The 15,427-nt window shown below is 48.5% G+C and overlaps 1 protein-coding gene across 1 annotated transcript; it reads right to left on the bottom strand.

Annotated features, from left to right (window-relative positions):
• Nucleotides 1–4,281: 4,281 nt before the first annotated feature.
• On the bottom strand, nucleotides 4,282–14,164 carry PSMC4 (proteasome 26S subunit, ATPase 4). Its single transcript, XM_082709242.1, has 11 exons — nucleotides 14,018–14,164; nucleotides 13,092–13,190; nucleotides 12,780–12,966; nucleotides 10,855–11,001; nucleotides 10,664–10,773; nucleotides 10,483–10,576; nucleotides 5,436–5,603; nucleotides 5,278–5,354; nucleotides 4,965–5,133; nucleotides 4,696–4,751; nucleotides 4,282–4,524 (listed from the first exon to the last, which is right to left on the bottom strand). Exons 1-11 carry the CDS (start codon nucleotides 14,051–14,053, stop codon nucleotides 4,411–4,413), a joined length of 1,257 nt encoding a protein of 418 aa, XP_082565368.1. The 5' UTR covers nucleotides 14,054–14,164; the 3' UTR covers nucleotides 4,282–4,410.
• Between the last annotated feature and the right edge of the window lie 1,263 nt (nucleotides 14,165–15,427).

Below are 15,427 nucleotides of genomic sequence, written 5' to 3'. Positions count from 1 at the left end.
GAATAGGGAAATTCAGAGATGAAAGTAGATTAGTGGTTGCTTATGGCTTCAAGGACTTGGGGGTGAGGGGTGGTCTTTTTTAATTGAGTTGTGCTTATGTGTAAAATTGCTGTTAACATTCCTGAACAAGTTTCCTGTAGGTATATATTTCTAATTCTCTCGCATAGATGCCCAGGAGTAAAATTACTAGATCATAGTATAGATCTGTGTTTAATTTTACAAGAAATGCCAAATTGCTTTATATAGTAGTTGTGCTAGCTTATACTCTCAAAAGTGATACATGCCAGTTCCAGTTTCTCCACAGCCTTGTTAACGTTTGACATTGTCTGTCTTTCACATTTTAATCATTTTGGTAGTACATTGTACTTGCTATTGTGACTGCTTTGTGTTTTTCTTGGTGACTTGAGGGCTCATGATAATACCGTTTTTACAAACAGGTAATCCCCAAATGCTTTTAGACCCTGGCTAGAAGTCAGTCAGTTGCTCTTCTTGAGGTGCTGGTTAAGCGCACACCCAAACTACCTCTCTCGTTGGGCAGTCACACTCTGTACAGGACACTGTACATGCACCCTAATTGCCCCAGCACCAGGTACCAACCAGGGACAGCCCCTCTTCCCCAGAGCCTGCTGAAATTATTCAGTCGCAGTCCTAAGCCTGCTTACCTTGCCTCTTTCATTTCTTCCCACAGAAAAAGCAGTAAAAGTGCTTGCCCATTGTTCTCTTCGCTCCCGTGGCCTTGTGTGTGACACTGGCACTTCCCCAGAGCAACCCCATGTGGCATGCTGTGTTCTCCCCTGGGAACTGTGAGTATAATAAATTATAAAATTCTCCACTCTTTCTTGATCTGCATTGCCATACCTTACCCAAAGTAATATGGTTTAAATACTCATGATGTGAACTTTTTCCTTTTTCTTTTGGTGTTTTTTTTTTTGGCCATTTGTCTATCTTTTGTGAAGTGTCTGTTCATATTTTTTGCCCATTTTTTTGTTTTGATTTTCATCCTATCAAGTTGTCTGAGTTCTTTAGATATGCTAAAGAGAACCCCTTTTTGGATGTATGTATTATAAATATTTCGTGTTAGCCCATAACTAAATTTTTCATTTTTGGGAAGTTCAATTTATATATATATATATATATATATATATATATATATAAAGTTAGGGCTTTTGCTTGCTCCAAGGCCATAAGGATATTCTACCATATTTAATTTTAGAAACTTCATAGTTCTTTTATGTCTTTGATTCACCTCAATTTAATTTGGGGGGATGGTGTTAGACATAGGTTGAGGTTAATTTTCCCAAGTTTATTCCATTATTTCAGCACCATTTTTTGAAAGAACTGTCCTTTCTTGCATTGAACCACCTTAGAGTTTTTAAGGACAATTAAATGACTGTATGGATATAGGTCTATTTCTTGATCTTCTATTTTGTTCCACTTATCAATTTATCATTATACCAATACCACATTGCCTTGATTTTAGCTTCAGAGTAAATTAGCTTGAGTTCCGGTAGTATAAATCCCCCAGCTTTTTTGTTCTTTTAAAATACCCTGAAGTATTCTAAGTCCTTTGCATGTCCACATGTTTACAATCAACCGAGCAACTTCTGAAGTGCCTGTTGGGATTTTAGTTCACTTCCATTAAACATACAGTTCAATTTGAGGAAGATGGATTTCTAAACTCAGCCATAATTATGGCACATCTTTCCATTTATTTAGGTATTCTCTAGCTTTTCACAGCAAAATTGTGTAATTTTCAGGTGTGTGTTTTGTTAAATTTATTCCTAGTATTTTATGTTCTCTAAAAATGGAACTTTTTTCTTTTAAATTTAATTTTCATTTCTCTGCTGTAATATAAAAATTCAAATTGGAGACATATATCATCCTTGAAACTATAAATCTTTCCCACAAAGAAAACTCCAGGTTCAGATGACTTTAATGTCAACTGGACCCAAGATTTAAGAAAGAAAGAATACGACACCAGTATCACTTTCAGAAAATAGAGAAAGAAGGAACATTTCCCATTTCAACTTAATACTGATCTAAAATCTGAGAAAGATATTATGAGGGAAAAAAATCGTAAACCAAGATCAGTAATAAGCATAGACACGGGGGCACCTGGGTGGCTCAGTGGGTTAAAGCCTCTGCCTCCGGCTTGGGTCATGATCCCAGGGTTCTGGGATCGAGACCCGAATCGGGCGCCCTGCTCGGTGGGGAGCCTGCTTCCTCCTTTCTCTGCCTGCCTCTCTGCCTACTTTTTGTGATCTCTGTCTGTCAAATAAAAAAAAAAAAATTTGTAAGCATACACATAAAAATCTCCAAACCTTCCCCCCACCACAAACCCACAATTAGCGAACGGAATTCAGCAGTATATATAAAGGATAATACATCATGACCAGGTGGGGCCTAACCTAGGAATTCAAGGCTGGTATGACATTCTAAAATTAATCAAAGCAATTCACTATCTTAAGAAGGAAAGAACCCAAAAGATCGTGTCAGTAATTGCTTTTTTTTTTTTTTTTTTTTTTTTTTTAGTAATTGCTTTTTATGTATTTGACAAAACTCGATACGATTCATGATGACTCTCGATAAGCTACGAATGAAACAAAACTCTCCGTTTGAGAAGGGATGTGTACGAAAATGAACATCTAACAGACACCTTGTGATAAAATATTCACTGATTTTTCCCTACGGTCAGAGACAAGGTGCTGCCATTCAACACTGTCCTGTTATGTGTATACGTATAGTATATAGCAAAACAACAGCATTCCCATCACACCCTCACCCCTCCGTATTTCCAGTCTACTCCAAGAGTCAACTACTTCCCATCCTCGTTTGTTTTGAAATTCACTTCCGTATCTCCAAAGTCTATGCTTTTGTTAATTCATCAGTTTTAGGTATTAGCTGCTACTGAGTGGGAAAGATGAGGGTTTAATGTGTCTGAACAACCCCTCCTCTTTTCTTTCTCTCCTGCTGCTCAGTTTCCTGATAGAATCCTTCAGTTGCCTGCCTGGGGCGCCCTCTCTTATACCCGCTTCAGGCCTGACAGCCCAGGGACCCAAGGTCCAGCCTTTCCTGGAGTAAACCTCCAGCCAGGCTGGAGAAGGGGCTTGGAGCCTGGAATAACAACCATTCATTCTTTCACTGCAGGCCAGGTTCAAATCCCACTTGGTGTCTGAATTCTGATTTTTGTGTAGCCGTTCTGGTAGTCCACGTTTCCAGCCCTCCCCTTCAGAACGGGGTACCTGTGATCTCTCAAGTGTGAGAATCTGGGATCCCCTGTAGCTCAGGCTCAGTTGGATTGATGAGTAGTTATCAGCCTCTCCCCAAAACTGTGTTGCTCCTGTGTCCTCTCTCCTCCTGTGTTCTTGTGAATGTCCATCTTGCTCTTCTCTCCTTACTCTTACTTTAGCGAGTTCCGGGGGCGGGGGGAAAGAAAGGGTAACGTCTCCACTCAACCCGTCATGCTCCTCTGCAGAAGAATCACCCCTATCTCCTCAAGGACCTGTGACTACTGTTTTTCCATATACTTTCTTCCTAGCTCACCTTCAAATACATAGTGACATTCATGTATTTGTTCAAGAAATATTAAGTGAAAGTCTACCATGTGTAGGCACTGGGACTTGAATTGTGATCAGGTCACAATCCCTTGCCTATAGGAGGTTCCATTTGGAGGAGGGACAGGCAAGCACGTGACAAAGTCTAAGGGGGCGTAAGTGCCAAGTAGAGCAGGTACATGGGGTCAGTGTGCACAGAAGGGTTCCTTCCCAACTTGGGGCATTAGGGAAGGCTGCCCAGAGGGAGAGCCCTCAAGAGAGAATGGGCATTGGTCCAACCAAACACATTTGTGCCCCAACAAGACCATATGGAGGAGAGCCAGAGACAATCACAAAACCCAGGCATCCCACCTCCTCTCCACAACCCTCATCCCTACTCTTGGGGACTCTGCAGGGCTATCTCCTCATCCTTGATACTCCCTCTGAGTGTGAGGAAGGCAAGAATCACCAAAGACACAAATGGTCTTCTACCTACTCTTGGAAATGTGGGTGACGAAACGTGCGGGGGCTTTATTATGTGGTCAAGGGCCAGTCTGCGATTCGGTTTCCATTCTTTCCCCCAAATTTCTAAAGTCATCTGATCTGAATTCTTTGCTTCTCTCTCAAACTGTAACCCAGGCCTGTACTTCACCCATTCGTCTGTCAGAAGAGCAGGACGGACGGAATATCCTATTCATGGCCCAGTTTTCTCCAAAGGAGTGAAACTTTTAGGAAGAAATAGAACAGATTTAATCTTGTATATTTATTGAGTAAACCAATCCTGGGTAGAGAAAAAAGAACACTAGGTTTGGGGACAGAAGTTGGGAGGTGAGAGAAGTCCCCTCCTCTCCCCTCCCCTTCCCCCACAGGGGCTGGGTCACTTATAAAACTCATGCTCCTGCTCATCCTTCTTGATGACGGTCTTGTATGCTTTCTCGAAGTCCTTTGCCAGAACAATGTAGCGGTTCTCACGGACTGCCAACATTCCACTCTGTTGAGGGATGACAGTTAAAATCTATTCCCCAGCCCTGTGATGGTGGGGGAAGAGACCAGGCCCTAAGCCCCAGGGAGACAACATGGGGCACGAGGATGGCGGCAGAGTGGTCTCAAAAAGGAAGGGTCTCCATATACCCCTGCCTCCAAAAGAGAAACCCTCACTCACCTCCTGACAGATGGAGTTGATATCAGCTCCCGAAATCTTATCTGGTCGGGCCACATCTGTGGCAGGTGAGTTAAGGAACCATTCCCTGCACAAGAGGGTAAGAGCCTGGAACCAGAAGTCATCCTCCAGCTGTCTTTGTCACCACCCCCATCGCTGGACCCTGGTGTCCCGCCCTGCACAAGGTGGGTCACAGTGAAGGCAGAGGTGGTGATGAAGATCCAGTCCCCGCTCCCAACCGGGACCCTCCCCTCCCTTCTAGAGCAGGATACAGTCTTCCAAGTCAACCTCCTCAGAGAGATTCATCTTGCTGGTGATAGTGGAGAAAATCAATCTCTTCTGGCGGCGGTCAGGGAGTGGAAATTCGATTTTACGGTCAAGGCGTCCTGGCCGCAGCAGGGCAGGATCCAGAGTGTCTGCTCTGTTTGTGGCCATGATCACCTGGCATTGGGGACAGGCCAGCTCAGACCTTGGTGCCCCCCCACACCCTCCTTCCTGTCATGATACCTGCCCCCATCCATGCCAACCTCCACCTTTCCCTAATTCCCATACCACACCTCCCCCTGTCCACCCTGAACCCCAAACCTTGACGTTAACGTTCTGGTCAAATCCATCCATTTGATTCAGCAGCTCCAGCAGGATTCTCTGAACCTCCCTGTCAGCTAGAGAGCACAACACAGTCAGTCCTAGGCATCCCATACAAGCCTGCCCAAGACCCCAGGCCCTGCTGAGGCATGACTCACCCCCCGTCTGGGCATCAAATCTCTTGGTGGCAATGGCATCGATCTCATCGATGAAGATGATGGCAGGTGCGTTCTCCTTGGCCAGGCGGAACACGTCCCGGACCATACGGGGGCCCTCGCCCAGGTACTTCTGTACAAACTCTGAGCCCACGACCCGGATAAATGCAGCTGATGGCGGGATGACAAGGGTTAGATGAAGGGCCTCCCACGGGGCCGTGCTGCTTTACGGAAACTGAGAATCCCCTGAAGACATCCCTTTCTTTGACACCCACTCCAAGTAACCCAGCCATTCTCTCACTCCCTGGGGCTGCATCCCAGATCATGCTGGGAGAACCAGCCATCTGCCAGCTCCCCACAGCAACCCAGCAGCCCAAATCACGAATCCTACCACAGATGTGTTGTTTCTGGCACAACATGTAAATACCAGGACATCATCATCAAAAAAAAAAAAGCACCTGTGCTTCAAAAGCCCATATGGAGGAAAACAGAGACGTCTGTGGAATCTAAGACAGAAAAAACAAACCCCTGGATCTCCACATGTTGAAAAAATCAATAAGAGACAAAAGAGATCTGTGGGGCGCCTGGATGGCTCAGTTGTTAGGCATCTGCTCACGTTATACTTCGGCTCATGTCAGGATCCCAGGCTCGTGGGATTGGGCCCCACATCAGGCTTCCTGATCGCGGGAGCCAGCATCTCCCTCTCTCACTCCCCCTGCTTGTGTTCCCTCTCCTGTGTCTCTCTCTCTGTCAAATAAATAGAATCTTTACCAAAAAAAAAAAAAAGGAAATGCTGTCCATACACTACGGTATCATACCACCTCACTGAGAGCTTGGAGTTCCGTGGAAAAGGACCCACTTTTGAATATCATGCAAGAATCCGGGACCCCAAGCGCATATTCTGATTAACCAGCAAGTGACAATGTGGTTGAAGACAAGCTTGTTCTGGGCCTCTCTTTTTGAACTGATTTCTCAAAGTCTAACTTATTTGTTAACGACTAGATGTGGCTCTACGAGGCATGGATCAATCCCCACAACCCTCCTTTCAGCCACTGCAGGGAAGGGAGCCACACTGCAGCCCTGTGGGTCTTCTGTCCTAACCTGGAGCCGTGCACTTGGCTGGCCCGCCCTGCCATGCTCTAACATCCAGCATCCACACGTGGCTCAAGGTGTCCCTCCTCTGCGATACCTTCATTACGTGAAGGCTTGCTCACTGGCCAACCTCAGGGTATCTAAACACATCCCAGGGTCTGCTTCCGCCACACATTTCTGTGGCTGCTCTGCAGGTGTCCATGCTGTTAACTGTGAAATCCCAACTTTTGAGCTCCCTGTATCTGACTTGGTCTGTCTGCCTTCCCCACACTCAGTTGCTGCAGTGCCCCGTCCCCCTGCCTCCCCTTTCTCATCCTCCCAATCTCTTGTACTGTGTTTCAGTGAAAATCTCCAGGTCACTGAATTATAGCGCGTCCCACATTCACTCTGTCTTCCCCTGACGCCAGTCCTGTGAAGGTCACCATAACCACCCGCCCATGAGCCAAGGGAGGAAATGGAAGTTGCTCCTCACCCCTCCCACTTGCCAACCCCTTCTAGTCAGTCAGTAAATCCGGTCACTTCTGCCCCTTGATTCTACCTTCTCTCTCCAACCACCTCCAAGGCCTTTGCCCAAGGCTACAACAGTCCTCCTGATCACTCCAAAGTCTTCTTATTGGCTATCAGATTTCTCCTCCCTCCAGTTCACTACCAGCTGCCAGGATCATCTTTCAAAAAGCTAATCTGATCATACCACTTCTCTAATCGGGTGGCCACTGGCTACATGTGGCTGCTGGGGAAACGGAAATGTGGCTGGTCCAAAATGAGATAGGCTGTCACTGTGAAATACTCATTGGACTTCCAGAGACTTAGCATAAACAAGTGTAAAATATCTTCATAGATGTCCACATAAAGAAAACAGGGTACATACATACAGTGGAATATTATCTGGCCTTAAAAAGGAATTCTGTTTGACACCTGCTTCAGCATGGATGAGCCTTGAAGACGAGGTTAAATGAAAAAGCCCGTCACGAAAAAACAAACATTGTACAATTCATCAACTTCTATGAGATACTCATATATGACAGCCCAATTTATCGCCGCTGAATGCAGAATAGAGGTTATCAGGTTTGGGGGCGAAGGAGTCTGGAGAAAAACGGAGTTAGCGTCTAATGGATACAAGTTTCAGTCTGGGATGACGAACAAGTTCTGGAAATGGGACAGTGGTAGAGGTTGTGCAGCACTGTGAATGTTTTTAATACCACTGAACTATATACTTAAAAATTGGTCAGGGGCACCTGGGTGGCTCAGTTGGTTAAGCAACTGCCTTCAGCTCAGGTCATGATCCTGGAGTCCCACGATCGAGTCCCACATCAGGCTACCTGCTGGGCTGGGAGTCTGCTTCTCCCTCTGATCTCTCCCCTCTCATGGTCTCTCTCTCTCTCAAATTAATAAATAAAACCTTTCAAAAAAATGGCTAAAATGGTAATTTTTGTTATATATACTTTATTAAAGAAAGTAATGGGGGGGTGCCTGGGTGGCTCAGTGGGTTAAAGCCTCTGCCTTCGGCTCGGGTCATGATCCCAGGGTCCTGGGATCGAGCCCCACATTGGGCTCTCTCAGTGGGGACCCTGCTTCTTCCTCTCTGCCTGCCTCTCTGCCTACTTGTGATCTCTGTCTGCCAAATAAATAAATAAAATCTTTAAAAAAAAAAAAAAGAAATAGGAAAAAATCTCAAATTTTCTATCTGCTACCTGTTCAAATAATGATATTTAGAGGATACTTGTTATATAAGATTTAATAGGTTCACCTATTTCTTCTAACTTTTTTTTTTTTTTTTTTTTTATAGAGAGAGATCACAAGTAGGCAGAGAGGCAGGCAGAGAGAGAGGGAGAAGCAGGCTCCCCGCTGAGTGGAGAGCCCGATGTGGGGCTCAATCCCAGGACCCTGAGATCATGACCCGAGCCGAAGGCAGAGGCCTAAACCACTGAGCCACCCAGGCACCCCTAACTTATTTTTTTAAATGGGTACTTAAAATTTTTAAATTCTAGATGCGGCTTGTGCTGTATTTCTATTGAACCCTGCCTGTCTAAAGCCACCGCGCTCTCAGGACAATGTGCAAAATCTGAGATTCACGCTGAGACTCTATTTACAACCTTTCTGAGTTCCCCAGTCTCACCGCTGGGGTCCTGCCAAGCACAGCCCTCCTTCAGCCAGGTCCCCAACATTGGCTGACCAAGTACCACAGTGAGATTACTGGGCAGGCGTTGGAAAAATGGGAAAGAACCAATGCCCTTGTGGAGTTCAGTCATGGTCTACTCACGATTCACTAAATCAAAGTTCTTTCCCACCCCGGGCCTTTGCACATACTACTCTGGGATCCTCCCTTCCAGCTGCATGCCCAACAAATCGCTCATGCCTCGCTTCCTCTGGGAAGCCCCATCTGAGAGGCACAGGCAGAATGGACCGACTCGCCCTCCTGTAAGGGCAATCCCATTTCTCTCCCTGCTTCTCCAGGGCATCTGCTGCTTGGCAGACTGCTCCCACTCAACCTCCCCTGTAACTGTGAGCACCTCGTTCACTCCTTTCGACTATAGGGCCTCCCTATTATTCCTGGGATACTAAGCATGTTCCAGCCTCCCCCAGACATCCTCAGGACTCACTCCTGCACGTATTTTAGGTCTTTATGTAAACGTTGCCTCATAAACGTCTTCCGAGACCACCCCCCAGTTCTGCCATGCAAAGTGGCAGCCATACTATTCTCTATCCCCTGGTCCTGCTTCCTCTCATCGCACATTCGATACCATGTGATCTCTAATCTGTTCACCTGTTTATCTGTTCAAGTACATCCCCAACTAAGATATCACCTCCACAAAGAAAGAAAACTTCGTTCTGTTCACTGCCACGTCTCCAGCACCTAAAACATGGCTTGGCACACATCAGGTATTCAATAAATAGTAACTGAATTATAAGTGTTTCTTTTCCTTTTTCCCCAGTCACACTGGGAGATTCTCCACCACAGGGGACACGTCTGAGCTCAGCTCCGGGCCTGGGAGAGCAGAAGTCCTAGGAACCTCTAAGCAAATGAACGTTCGTGACAATGGCTGACATTTCTTGTCCACTCTCTACGTGTCAGGTATGGTTCTAGCTTTATATTGATTTAATCCTCTGAGTAATCAGAAACAGAAAACAGGAGTCAGAGAGAGACTAACTTACTGAGTAGTGACATACACGAGCTTACATAAATGGTTGTAGGGGAGGCAGACCTCAAACCCACTCAGCCTGGCCCAGAAAACCCACTGCTTAACCACTGCTTCCTACTGCCCCCCAGCTCGCATGTTAGGATTTTAAGATGTGCTGAGCTTATCCTCAGCCTTTACAAACAGTAATATAGCGACCTTCAGACATTTTTGTCTGGATCCTATGATAAGAAATACATAAGAATTACATGTATAAGAAAAAGAGGGTGGCTCAGTGGGTTAAGCCTCTGCCTTCAGCTCAGGTCATGATCTCAGGGTGCTGGGATCAAGCCCACATCGGGCTCTCTGCTCAGCGGGGAGCCTGCTCCCCTTCCTCTCTGCCTGCTTGTGATCTCTGTCAAATAAATAAATAAAATCTTAAAAAAAAAAAAAAAGAAAAAAAATACATACATAAACAACCACAAGCGTGTGTGTGTGCAACAGGTTTCTACAAAGTCATATGAGCTCCTACTATGTGGGATGGACTCTGATGTTTCCGATTTCATTTTCTTAAATGCTGGTTGCAACCCATGAATTTGAACTCACGGTTACTGGTGGGTGACAACCCACTGAGAGGCAAGTCTTCTGTGAGACGAGGGAACTGAAGCACGAGGCAGTGAAGCCACCTCCCCAAGACGGCACAGCCAGTAAGAATCACCCTGGGGCTTTGACCCCACAGCCCCCGTTCTTAATCACCACACCTCGTCATTTCCTGGGGAACATGAGAAAGCAGGGGGCAAGGTCCCGAGCCCAGAAGGCCAGAGCTCCAGGGAGTGGCTCACCTGTTGTGTGATGAGCCACGGCCTTTGCCAACATGGTCTTCCCACAGCCGGGTGGGCCGTACATGAGGACACCTCGGGGAGGGTCGATGCCGATCTGAAACGCGGAGGTAAAGGAGGATGAGACAGGGAGTCCAACCGCCAACTCGAGGCCCAGGGCAGAGGGCCCCTCCCAGCCCCTCACCTGCTTATAGAGCTCGAAGTGTGTAAGCGGGAGCTCCACGGCCTCCCGCACCTCCTGCTTCTGGATGTCCATGCCCCCGATGTCTGCATACATCACGTCTGGCTTCTGGTCTGGTGGGAGAGCAGAGCGGGGGCTCCCAGCCTGGCCTCAAGGTCCCCTCAGGCCCACCGGCCCCAGGCTCCCACTCCCACCTGAGGTGAGCATCATGATGCTGCTGTCGGCCTCGGGCGGCAGCACGTCTACCAGGGCATTGCTGTGTTTGTGGAGGGCCACCGAAGCGTTTGGCTTGAGCAGCTCCCGGTCAATAGTGCTCAGGATGCGCACGTAGTAGTTGGAGCCTTTGGGAGATGGGGGGGTGGTAAGTCAGAAGTGCCAGAACCTCAGAACCATCTCCTCCCCCAAACCCTGCAGTCGTAGTAGCCGCCAGGCCACCAGTATATTTCACTCAGACCCAGAATGGCCCTCCTGGCCTCTAGTCTTGCATTCCCCTGGCCATCCCCACGTTCATGATGACAGTTTCCTTGTCCATTTCCAGCTCCAACAGTCTCGCGAGCTCCAGTCCTAGCTGAACAGCAGCCTCCTGGACTGCGTCCCCCCACATGTCCCCAGGGTCTTCCTCACTCACTGGGTTCCAATATGGTCTCAGTATCTTCTCTCAAACTGTGCTGCTCCTCCTGGGTCCCTGTCTCAGGGAGGCCCGTGGTCCCTAGTCACCAGCCAAAGTCCCAAGCCTCATTCTGGACCTTTCTCCCCCGCCCTCCACAGGGCATCAGTCCCTACGCAATTCCCCTCAGCCTCCTGAATGTCTCCAACCAACCTCCTCTGCTTCCTCACAGAAGCCCCCTGATTCAGCCTTCTGCTCCCACCTAAGTCTCCGCACCAGACTCCTCCCTGCTTGCCCAGGCCCCATCGACCTTCTGCTCTTATGGCGGTGATACACACCTCTCTCCAGCATCAGTCTCTCTCCTGACCTTCAGACCTGGCTGTCTAGCAGCCTCACAGACCCGTCCCTGTGAAGTCCAAAACTGCCCACACTGCCTCCCTCCAAACCTACTCTTCTGCCCATGTCAGCATCTCAGGGACAGCCCCATTGTCCCCCTAAGTCCTACAGGTCCAAGTCATAAGCCTCATTTCAGGTTATCTCCCTCCATTCACCACCTCACCTCCAGCCCAACAGTCCAATTCCAGGCCCAGTTATACACCTTTCCCCACCCTTCCAGAACATGCTTGGTCCGCAGGAGTAGAGGCCAAAGCAGGAAATGACAGATAACACACAGAAATAACACCCATCATGACGGCAGGGCCTGAGCCCGTGTTAACAACAGCAACTACCACATACTGAGTCCAACTCGGGCCCAATCCCTTCACACTTCACCCATGGTTTCAAATTGCAGGTCCCAACTCAGTAACTGTCACATGAAATCAATTTAGAGGATCATATCCCGAACACGGTTTAAGACAAAATCAGACTAGAATGGAACGGGAAACATCAGAGTATGTGACACACAGTAAGGCTAAATATCATTTGATGAGACTTCCAGTGTGTATACGTATGCCACTGACCCTTGAACACTGCAGGGGTTAGCAGCGCAGAACACCCCAAGCAATTGAAAATCCATACATAACTTGACTCCCTCAAAACTCAACTACTAATAGCCATTGACCAGAAGCCTTACCAATACCATACACAATCAATTAACACGTGTTTTGTATGTTTTACCTATTACGTACTATATCCTTATGGTAAAGTAAGGCAGAAAAAATGTTACTGAGTGATTCGTAAGAATCAGTACTGTACAGTACTGTACAGTATTTATCCAAAAATCCGTGTATAAGACCCCCACAGTTCAAACCTGTGTTGTTCAAAGGTCAGCTGTACACGTGGGTATATACATATACACGAACACACACAAAACATACACACACATAGAGAGAGAATGTGAAATATACGTCTACTCTTATATCAAAGTTAGAAAAACATCATTATGTCGCTTTGCCTTGTTCGCTCTTCTAAGACTCCAGCACACTTCCTGGTCCCTGACCAGAAAGAGTTAACCGACAATGAATGAACAGATGAGCAAATGAGGTGCCCCCACCCACCCACCCTCCTGTGCACCTGTGGTGGAGCCCACAATGGCTGTGTTCTGATCCACAGCCTCCAGAAACTGTCCGATGACCAGTGGGATGCTCTGGATCCGCTTCACCTCCTCCTGGGCATGGAGGAATTCCTTCTTCAAATTCTTCTGCTCATCCTTGATGTACTCCTCCTGCACCTCGAGGAACTCCAGCTCTTGCTGTAGCTTCTGTGAGTGGAGAGGGGTAAGGCAGACGGCTGGCTCTGGCCCAGCTGAGCCAGGCAGGAGTGGAAGGTGTCGGGAAGTATGGGGTGCTGGGCCCTGTGCAGGGTCCAAACTGGGGGTGACGGTACCTTGTAGCGGCTGTACAGGTCCTCCAGGTCCTCAGGCTCAGGCCCCAGGAAGGAAAGGCCAGTCTGGGGCCGTGACACAGACAGTGCTGGGATCTCATCCTAGAACAAGGGAGAAAACTCAGGCTGGAAGAGCATCCCCTCGTGAAAGGATCTAGAGCATCCTCCCCCTCCGCCATGAACCACTTGAGGCTCCTGACATCATTCAGCCCCTCTAAATAGACCCTACAAGCCTCTCAGCCCCCTAAATGGGCTCCTGATGTTACCCATCCCCAGGGTCACCAGACTCCCAACGAGGGCCTAAAGGTCACATCAACTCCTTACCGGACTCCAAGGCCTCTTAACCCCTCAACAAGTTCCTACTATCTTACGGCTATCTCACTAGAGGCTGTTAAAGTCACCTTCGAACATTCCAACAATACCCAGTTTTCCCCAAAACATCCCTCATGTCACAAAACCCAAACTCATATGAGGTTCTTCTGTCATCCAGTTCCCCAGGTCGGCCGCAAACATCACGCGGCCAGACCACTGATATTACGCAGTCCCCCAACACCAGCCAAGCCCCGAACGTCAGTCAGCTCCCCCGCCCACAGTAAGACATCATTCGGCCCACGGCCAAGGCCCTATCACTCACACCCCGACACATCCGCAGCCCCGCCGGGTCACCGATGTCACTAAGCACTCCTGGCTAGCCCCCGAAATCATTCCGTGCCAAAGAATCCGGAACGTCACTCATTCCTGCAGCCACGCGTTCTGAGCCTTACTGCCCTCCTAACATCATTCAGCCACCGAGCCAGGCCTCGGGGCGGCACAGAGCTCTCCACCGCGGCCTCCAAAGCCAGCCAGACCTGGGCCGGAATTCCCGCAGCCACTCAGCACCCCGCTCAGGTCGGCCTCGCCCTCTCCCCGCGAGCCTGGCCCCACCGGACCTGTGTTTTCTCCACCAAGATGCCTATTTCCTCCATGGTGACCAAGCCGGCCTCTGTGTTGCCCAGCCAGATCTAGTCACTGCTTCCGCCGACGCTACCGGAAGACTAGGGCCTCAGTGGGTTCTGGGAAACGTAGTTTAAAATGTCGCTAGAACAGGCTGGGTTGGGCCGCAAAGGATGGAGGGAAGGGAAGCCCTCGTCCTCGACTCCGCCCCCAAGACTCGCCAACGCGCCCTCCTTACCCGGGCTTGGGATAGTGCGCTTGCGCAGTAGTGCGTGGAGGCAGGGCCTCGAAAGGCGTCTGCGCGGGTTTTTTCTCGCCAGCAGGAGGCTCTGCCTGGTTGCTATTTCAATTGAGGAACTCGCAGGTCCGTCACGGAGAGCTTCGTGGCCAAGTGCTGGTGGCTCTCCGGCCCCATTTACTGGCGGGGCTGGAGATGTTCTGGGCGAGGTTCCCCAGAGGGGTTCCTTTAGGAGATATAAATGAGGGCTGCGTCCGAGGATTGTCCGCCGCGTGGGGGCAGGAAGCACCGGGCGCCACCCTGGGGGTTGATGTGCTGTGGGCCAGGGGCTAATACTGGAGAAAGAATTCTTGAGACGTTTTTGGTGGAAGAAGGTGCTTTATTATAGTAGGGGGGACAGGACCCGTGGGCAGGAAAAGCTGCACTTGTGTTTGTGGGGAGTGACGATTAAATACCTTCTAGTTTGGGGTGGGGGCGGGCTAGAGTAAGTCTCTAAGGAATTTGGAAGTAAAGATTTCAGGACCTTGAGGGGCTAGCTGCTGCTAAGATAACATTATTTACTAATACCTAGTAAAACATCAGTCTTGAGGCTCTTCAGATGTGTATCAGTGGGCCCTATGCTCAGAAGGTCATTGTAAATACATCTTGGGGAGTGGTTATAGCGATCAGAAAATGTGACACTAACAGGAGCAAAACTATGGTGGTAAAGCAATAGAGAGCTTGAGAGGAATTCCACCCCAGGAATTCAAGACTCAGCAAAGTGTGGCCTTAGGTTTCTTTTTCTCCCATCAAGGGTGAGAAGCCCCGAGCCTATGTTACAGAATAGCAGTGAATCAGATAGAAACACCATCAGGGCTGGAGAAAATGAGGCAGCCGTGCCAGGCGTTGGGCAGAGAGTGAGACCTGCAGATCTATCCACCCCAGGCCCTGCCTAAGTCATAGGTACCTCAACTCACTGAATCTTGACAGTATCTTCCCTTTGACAGAGAAGGGAACAGGCTCAGAGCTTTGAAGCTACTTGTCTGTCAGAACACTCAGAGCGTGGAGCCCCAGATCTGTCTGTCCCCACAGCCCAGGCAGGCCTCTGGCCCCGGGGATACATGGCTCAGTGTTTGATAAGTAAACATTTTATTGAAGTATAAATACAGAGAAGTCTACACATCATTAG

The sequence above is a fragment of the Mustela nivalis genome (assembly GCF_964662115.1).
Source record: "Mustela nivalis genome assembly, chromosome: 18".
Classification (NCBI taxonomy): Eukaryota; Metazoa; Chordata; class Mammalia; order Carnivora; family Mustelidae; genus Mustela; species Mustela nivalis.
Note: the sequence above shows the minus strand (reverse complement) of the source record. Positions and strands in the feature narration are given on the sequence as shown.